This window comes from Cyprinodon variegatus, unplaced genomic scaffold (genome assembly GCF_000732505.1).
Source record: "Cyprinodon variegatus isolate N-32 unplaced genomic scaffold, C_variegatus-1.0 Scaffold754, whole genome shotgun sequence".
Lineage (NCBI taxonomy): Eukaryota > Metazoa > Chordata > Actinopteri > Cyprinodontiformes > Cyprinodontidae > Cyprinodon > Cyprinodon variegatus.
Window position 1 is genome coordinate 128572 of NW_015151207.1, and position 8965 is coordinate 137536.

Here is an 8965-nt window from a genome sequence, read left to right on the forward strand (position 1 = left end):
ATATATATATATATATATATATATATATATACTGTTTTCTGAAACAGTTGCCCAAATTATTATGATATTTAGTAGTTTTATTGTTAAGTTTATGTTTAGTTTATTGTTGAGTAAATTTGGTTCTTACACTGACTCACACTGTCAGAAACATTTCGCTATACTTTTGTATTTTATTTTAAAAACCCTTTATTTTTTTATTGGCAAAAGGTTTTATATTTGTATACTACACACTGAAACACAAAAGCCTTTCCTTATGATCAACACACTCACAGGTTATCAGATTTTTTGGTGTTTGTAGGCTTCCTCCATGTCAGCAATTTTTGAATATTTTCTAGTATGACATTTCTGTTGCTCTTCTAACACTTTTAGTGTTAGAAAAAGAACTAAACATTTAAATTTAAGTCACTTTGACCAGATCGAACATCAGGTTGTTATAATCTCAATATTGTGCTTCGCTTACATAGATTATCCCTTTGAGTCTTTTAAATGGAATAAAAAAATTATTTGCCCCAACTTCTTAACAATATGTAAAATACAGCAGCAAAAAATAAGCGTAAAAATTACGGAGATATCTTTGATCCATGGAGGACTGCAACTTAATGAGCTTTTTTTGCACATAGTAAACATGTGATTAACTGATTAATAGCTGAAAAACCTAAAAAACTGTTTTCCTTTATCTGGATTATATTTAAACCATCAAACAAAATAGTAATTTCTGTTTTTTTTTTTTTTACTCTCTTTTCAAAACACATAACCTTTGTTATGTTGCTATTTTTTTTTTTTTTTTACTCTCTTTTCAAAACACATAACCTTTGTTATGTTGCTATTCAAGGATAGCATATTTAATCAGTTTTATTTTGTAAAATTCTGTAGTTACACCGTTAACTATTTTTATTTCCAGATCCTGATCAGAGCAAAACAAATTTGTACTGCCTGAAAATATAATATGTAAAAATATTAATGATATGTGACATAAAATCATTAATATATGATATTACATCCGAAGACAGATCCCTGCAGAACTCTACACCTATTGTCTAAACATTTAGAGGTATATTCTCCCATTTTTACAAATTATCCTGTCACTGAGATATTTTTTTACCCACTGCAGTTATACTCCTGATACAATTTTGCTCTAACTTCCTTAATGAAACCATTGAGATCATATAGCAGGATATTAAATGGGTGGTTCATGCAAGAATACCCTACAGTATGTCTAAATAAAAAAAAACTATTCAAAGAGTAGTGGGACTACATTTCTAAAGGTCCTATTATCCAAGTTATTCAATGGTAGATGATTCCTGTTTTAATGCTTTAAAACTCCTAAAACAATATCAAAGCACATTCAAATAGGAACTTAAAAGAGAGAAAATTGAAAAAAGAGAGGTATGGAGTTTGATCCAAGATCCAATTTAATAAATCCAAACATCCTCTGTAAATAATTGTGGAGGGGAAAAAAACACACACAAAAAAAGAAAAGCACAATTGTCACAAACTTTGCTCATTCCAGACATACATTTTCCCATCCATTTTTTTCAAGAAAAATATCTATGATCTTCAAAAACTTGTCTGAATCTGTTTGTGGAATGTAACTTTTCTTCAAAAGAAACATTTCTTTCAGCCATTGCCATATGGTTTATGTTTTTTTTTTTTGTTTTTGTTTTTAAGTTCAGTCTGAAAAAAAGGTTGAATAAATATCTTAAAGATCTGTAAGGTAGAAATATAGTATTGGGATTTATTATTTTCTCAATTCTGGCCCCTTTTGGCCCTGTAGGTTCTTCAAGCATACATGCTGGTCCATTTGTCCCTTACTCTGAACGATATGTTGAACATCTACTGACAGAGTTTTCAACAAATTAACTTAGTGTTATTTGTATGGTGTAATAAACTTTAGACAGCATCTGCACAAAAACTTACAGATAACTGTCCCCAAGAATTTTACACCACAAAAGATCATTACAGAAAGAGGTGACCACTCACAGCAGGATACTGTACATAGTCGCACATGAATAGGAAGTTAAATGGAAGAGAAACATGTGAACAAGGGGCCGCAGCCTCTGGACTATAATAATAAAGCAACGTGATAACTGTGAACCAGAGACGTTGTTAGACACATCCTACTTTGGCTCCAGAGGAAAAATAATATATCTGTTAATCAGGTTCCCTAGCATCTGGGGGAAGAGTGGAAAGGTATACAATCCAGATTGCTTGAGGTCACAAGGTCAGAAGACAATGATTGACATCATTCAGAAAGACAGCGGGGCAAAAAGTTCACCGTCAGACGATCATTAATCCTTTGTAGCTGTTTTTTCTTATTTTGTTTCCATGCATTTTCAGTAAGGCAAGGCAAGGCAAGGCAAATTTATTTGTATAGCACAATTCAGTACAAAGACAATGCAAAGTGCTTTACATGATTAAAATACAGGAAGAAAAAACTAAATCAAAGCAAGTAGGAAAAAAAATAAAATAAAAAATAAAAAAATATAAAAAAATATGTGGGAAAAAAGTGAAATAAGATAAAAGGCTTGACCAAAGTTACCAGGCTCAGAAATAACGTGGTTTAAAGTAAAAAAGTACAAAGGCATACTTTTTAGTGGCTCAACATTTATGAATTTAAAGTCACTCTTATACTGGTTGTCGGTAATTTATAGGAGCCTAAATATTTCATTTTTATTAGCTGTAACGAATAAAAATCTAAATTATGGGACAAAGATTTTTTAAATGTATATTTGATGGACTTATTCTCTACAATTTGAGTTACTTGTTAATTTAAATGAAGGAGATAATGTTAAGTTTCAACTATTTTCTAATTAGATAAACATCTGTTGACCTTATGATGCGCAGTGTAGAGTGGAATGGGGCCCCATCTGAAATTCTGTCTAAGCCTTATTTTTGGATCGGCTCTCCAAACTCGAGGATTGTAATTTAAGTCGATTATATCTCCGTTCACACTCAGCTAAAATAATTAATCTTATCTGTACTTCACAACGAGAAATATTCCTGCAAAAATGACCATTTGTCTATTACGCGGCTGCGCGTTCTGGGAATCTCCCTTTGGAGTCAGTCACATTAGTGGTGGTGTGGGCAGATCCAGCATTTAAAACTTAAAACGTCAATCAGTCACCACGAGACAACCTCTGGAGGAGGTTTTTAAATATCATTTTTTTGTGATTACGTCGCTTCATTGTGTTATTTTATTAAAACTCATCTCACGTTCGTCACTCTTAAATACCTTGCGCCTGCGCGTAAAGAATTCGGGAGCTGTCCAAGTGCTGAATTGAAAGAAAGAAAGAAAAGCGGGGGAAAGGCGTTCCTGTCTCATTCTTTGAGAGCCATTCGAACCCAAAAACGTCTCTACTTCCCAGATATCAACATCCCCGGTAGAATATTTAGCCTTTTTAGAGTTCAGTCACCCTCCACCCCTCAAAAAGAAACTGCAAGTCGATGCGTCTTGGAGTTTACAGTATTTCGACGTCTGGTTTGTTTTTCCCATCTCCGGGAGGACTGATGTTTCCCTACACCTTATCAGTCAGATTTAGTAAATCTGACGTCTTGGTAAACTGAACTATGAAGTCTGGTTGGATTGAGGAATGTCTCCCCCGTTTCTGCGTGACCCGAGACAGCCCGAACGCCAACGACTTCGCCAGGAGGAGAGCGCCTCTGTCCCCATCTGGATTATGTGTTTGACTGATGTGAATCATATGGAAGAAATAGAATAGAAAGGTGAAGCACATGGGGAAACCACCGGGAATGAAACACTCCTTCATGAAGGGTTTAGCAGCTTTATTCACATACTTTATAGAGATGAGCAACTTCAGGTAAGAAATTAAATGATCGGAGTTCATTACAGTGTGTCTTTACAAAATTCCAGTGCGATTTTTATCAATAAGAAATATTCTTATCATGATAAAAAAAAAACAAAAAAACAAAAAAAAAAACACTTTAGGTGTTTCTATTTTTATTTTTCACACATTTTCTAACTAATTCAACTTAAATAATTGAAACGATAAACCATTAAATCATGAACGGGTGTCGTTTATATATTTAAATATATAAAAAATATATATGCAATCTGTTTTATGTAGTGTTTTTAAATATAAGAAGTTTCTTTCTAATTCTTGTAGGCATGTTTTTTTTTTTCTTGGATAAAATTGACCATTACGCACCTAAACCTGTTAATAACTGAACCATCGCTGCGAGATTCTTGCAGCTCCCACCCGCTCGCTGCTGCATCTCTGTGGGAATCTCGTGTTATGAACAGATTAGTCCTGATTTGGGAGGTAAATCGCATCTGATAGCTTAATAAACGCGCGCTTGTTTGTGTGAGCAGTTACACGTTTTCTGTGCGCGCCCCTGACTCCAAGGCAGCCGCTGGGCAACACAGACATGGTGTAACTGTCGCTTTCTGAGCTCTGAATTTTTTCTGATCCACTATCATATTTCCTCTCTTCACCATGTGTGCCTTCCAGAGTCGTGGACGCCAAGGAGTACGATTCTAGGTCCTCCACCAATATGTCTCCATCAGACTTTCTGGACTCGCTCATGGGTCGCACGTCCGGCTACGATGCAAGAATACGACCCAATTTCAAAGGTGTGTTCGCAGTCATAAGTGTCCACGTTTTTACACAGTTCACTTCTCACGTTTGAGAACTATAAATAGCAGCAAAAATGCCTTTGTAAGTGTAAACACGTCTAGTACTTTTACCCAGTTATGTGTTGGACCCTATCTGTTGCCAGGGAACTGCACATCAAGCAATTCAATGGCAACGATCAATTACTCCAATTAGCAGTGGGGACGTAGCTTAAACTTAATTAAAATCTTTAACATCTCACTGAATGCTGTTTTTTTCTATCTGAAAATCATCCCAAATTTAATATCTGCCTTTATTAAATGTAAGATATAAACCAGGAGCTGGAAATAGCACAGTAACTTGGAGATAAAACACTGGTTCTTACAAAAGACAGGGATACCACTATGATAGGCCAAAAGATTGATGGATCCCCAGTGGCTAGGCTGCAGACTATGCCGACCTCCTCTGTTGCTGTTGCTTTGATGCTGAGAACACACGCAGCTTCTGTCACTGTAATGGTTCTGAGTGTGAAAAGGCTTCCCTTATGGAGGCTAAGGCCCACTTTGAGCTCCTAGAGTCTCAGCTCACTTTTTTTCTTGGGGGGTTTTATGTCACACACAGACGCATAGTATAAAACCTAGGTGGAACTAAAATTACACAATCAAAAAACTGTTCTTTCAATCCAATCCCACTTAATACAACTCTGTCCATCAAGCTCCCCAACTAGAGTTTACCTATGCTTCATTCAATACCAGTATCAATGCAGTTGTTCTGTAAGTCTTTAGAGGATTATTAGAGAACCTTTCTGAAGAAACAGCATCTTGAAGAACATGATACGGCAGAGGAATGCTTAAAAAATTTAATGGACGCATCACAGTTCAGACCTATTTGACAATCTGTGTCAAGACGGAAAGAAAAGGTTGATATAACTGCATCAATTCTGATTGGGCATTAGTTATTATGTATAGGAAAATATGCTCCCAATAAAAGCAACTGTTTGTAGCAGATACAATGTGAAAAGGTATAGCAGATCGTTGTCTGGTGCAGAACATGTTTTTTAGGGAAAATAATTAGTCCTAACACATTGATTTTGCTTTTTTAATATTTGGATTGCTTTGATGCTAGATACAGCCGGGAAGTTAAAGCAGGAACCGTTCTGTATTCAGGATCTTCACATATTAAAGTAAAAAAAACGAAACAAAAAAATCTGCACTAACTGAGTGCACTATAAACAGTTAGTTTTTGCTCATGACCTGCTAGATGTACTTTGAAGAGTGTCGAACTGCATTTCTAAAGAACCTGACCTAGATTTTCCTGCTGTGTTCGTTGTGAGGAGTTGATGCCAGTTACCTTTTTTTTTTTTTGCTGTAAAATGTGGAAACTTGACAAAGAGAGGCAAATATTAATACAGGGGGCCATGAAATATTGATGAGGAAAACACAGGGAAAGGGCACTGGGAAGCGCTTACAACTTCCCTTATCATCCCACAGAAAAAGATTCACTGTGAATCTAAAGGCAAGTGTCACAAAGATATTTTAGTTTAGGCTGCTGAGAAAAAAAAAACTGCTGTACCCTGTGGAATATGCTCCTACCTGTTCCCCACTGCTAGAGCAAAGATAAAAATTTGATGGTTCAGATTTTAAGTATAACTTTTCACTATTAATATAGTTTTTTTTTTTTTTTACCAATAACAAATTCGTTATTATGTAAAAGCTAATTCATTCTTGGCTGTATTTGACATATACAGATTTCATTTGTCAGTGTTGTAAAAAAAAAAAAGAAAAAAAAGTGCACTTTTTTGAAAAAGAGAGAAAATGATTTATGGTTTTCAAATGTTGTTGTAAGTAAAATCCTCCAAAGTGTGGTGTGTGTTAATCAGTAGCCCCCTTTATATTGATACCACTGGATAAAATCTTTTCCATCCAATTATCTTCAGAGGTCAGAGGGAAATAGATTCAACCTATCTTACATAAGCTGACAGGCCTAGGAAGAAGCGTAGCAGCTATGAGATCTACAGTAACTTTTGAGGAGCTGCTCAGAAGGGAAAATATAACTGTATAAATGTTAAGTAAATTGGGCACTTAGCAAAGCTTGCACTAATCAAAGAGAGACAAGAAGAGAGTCAGAAAATTAGTAGAGATCCCTTTTAAAGTCTATTACAATCCATGAATGTGACATATCAAAAATTGGTTAGATGAGGACAACACTAAACTATGTGGCGTACAGGTAAAACACTACGTGGGATATGAAACTAACTTGGGATATCCTCGACTAACTTATATCCTCAGTGAAACATGGTAGTGGCAGGGTCATACTGTGGATCAATTTTATTCAGTTAGCATAATTTAGGGGGAGGAAGAATGGATAAAACAGGGCTGCAGGAGTAGAAAACATGTCAGACTGCAAAATAAATGAGAATGGGTTAGAGGTTAGGAATCTGTTACAAGAACATTCATGTACCAAATAATCTGACTGTGTTTTAGATGTAGATAAGACTTATCAGAAAGCATCGATTCAGAAGGACTAAATACAGAGGTACACTACACTGTAAAGGATCATTTTACAGTGAAAAATATAGAAAGACTAACAGGAAAACCATCTATCACTTTCCTTTTACTTCACAGGTAAGCACTTGTATTAGTCCATCGCATAAAGTTACAATGAAATACATTGATGTCTGTAGTTGTAATGTGACAAAATGTGATACAGAGTGTGAATACTGTGGTTAGGCACTGTGTTATAAGAACAGTTTATTTTTAATGTTTATGGAAATTTTGCTGATCAGATAATTCACCCATCAGCTGACACACCACTTTGTGTGTTTGCATGGCTTTGATTCTGTGTGCATGAATCCTCTTTTCAATGTGTTAACAGCAAATTACCCCGAAAGGATTACCTTCATTAGACATCATTACCAACATCATTAAGCCGATGTTCATAACCGATCATAATGTTTGATTTTAATTGCTCTTTTGAAACATTGAGCCAAAAAAGCTAATGTAATTTCACACCCAACATGCCACCATCCAGACAACATACAGTACACTGCTTGTTGTATTAACGCATGTTTGAATACACAGCAAAGCAGCAGCCCAAAATTCCCTCTCACCCTTAACTCACTGCTGAAACATGTGGTTAAAGGCTTTCTTTCCCCCTTGTCATGTCATTGTCATTCCATTTCACAGGTCCTCCTGTAAACGTTACATGCAATATTTTTATCAACAGCTTCGGTTCTGTCACAGAGACAACCATGGTGAGTTCTTCTGGATTTTATCTTGATATCTTCCCTGTCCAATTTGTCAATGTGTTATTTATTCCTCAACCTGCAGGTCCACCAGTTAATGTTACCTGCAACATATTTATCAACAGCTTTGGTTCTATAGCAGAAACTACAATGGTGAGTGGAGTGTTGTGCAAAGCCCTGACCCCTTCTCTGGAATTAAGATTGAATCATAATGTTTTTACCCACTGTTCATTTTTTGTTTACTTTAACCCATGCATCTTTAGTGACACACCAATTGGTGGATGAAGTATTGTTTTTTTTTTGCAAACTTGTTCCCCCAGGTCCAAACTAACACAATCCCTGTAGTTTCAAACTACATACATCAATCTGTTAAAGTGGGGGAAACCAAGCACCTATTAGAACATCCAAACTAATCAAGATCACAGGATGCATAATGACAGATAATAACCACTGAGATAATAAGTGGAAAATGTTAATTTGTGCATGGAGCAGGAAGACGTGGGATTTCCAGAGAATTACACAGCCTCAGACAGGCATGGCAAATACATGGAACCGCCAATATGCTGATGAAATGTCAAACAACATCAGGGCTTTTCATCATCATGACATATCAATTACTCTGAGCAACTGAGATTTCTGACAGTTTATAGTACTAACAGTAGTATCAGAGCTCCATGTTTCTAGCTCCACTAATCCATCATTTATTTACCTACTATAAGGTCTAATTCTGACACGGCCCAATTGAAAAGGTCAGTTTAAGGCAAATTTGAATTATATCTACTCAAGAGAAGTGATTAACATTCTATGGACACCTAGATGATGGATGGTTTTGCAAAACTGACATTCAGAATTATATTCACCCCTCTTCTTTTTCATTAATTGTCCAGTGTTGTGTTGTAATGCTGCAAATTTGTTTTTGGCAAAAGAAATTCTGAGTTTCAAAACCTCACTAAATGAAAGTAGTGTTTGGGTGCATGTTGATTCAGATAGTTGTTATTTTATATTTTGGTGGATGACAGTAAGGATAGATCTTAAAACTGTATGAATTTCTTATAATGTTGTGCTCTAAAGGAAATTATTTAAATGTTATTTATCCTGGGATATCTATCTATCTATCTATCTATCTATCTATCTATCTATCTATCTATCT

General features: G+C 35.5%; 1 protein-coding gene across 7 annotated transcripts in view; it reads left to right on the forward strand.

Moving 5' to 3' along the window:
• The first annotated feature begins 3120 nt into the window (after nucleotides 1–3120).
• The window catches only part of glra2 (glycine receptor alpha 2), a 15526-nt gene continuing 9681 nt past the window's right edge, over nucleotides 3121–8965 (forward strand). The window contains exons 1-4 of one of the 7 annotated variants that reach the window (XM_015395720.1): nucleotides 3124–3818; nucleotides 4470–4591; nucleotides 7797–7824; nucleotides 7901–7968. In XM_015395720.1, the coding sequence (XP_015251206.1) occupies nucleotides 4565–4591; nucleotides 7797–7824; nucleotides 7901–7968 (123 nt within the window). In that variant the 5' untranslated portion in view covers nucleotides 3124–3818; nucleotides 4470–4564. Of the gene's footprint in view, nucleotides 3819–4469; nucleotides 4592–6349; nucleotides 7969–8965 lie in introns of those variants that run through there. The other 6 variants (XM_015395715.1, XM_015395717.1, XM_015395716.1 and 3 more) reach the window with 6 other exon arrangements.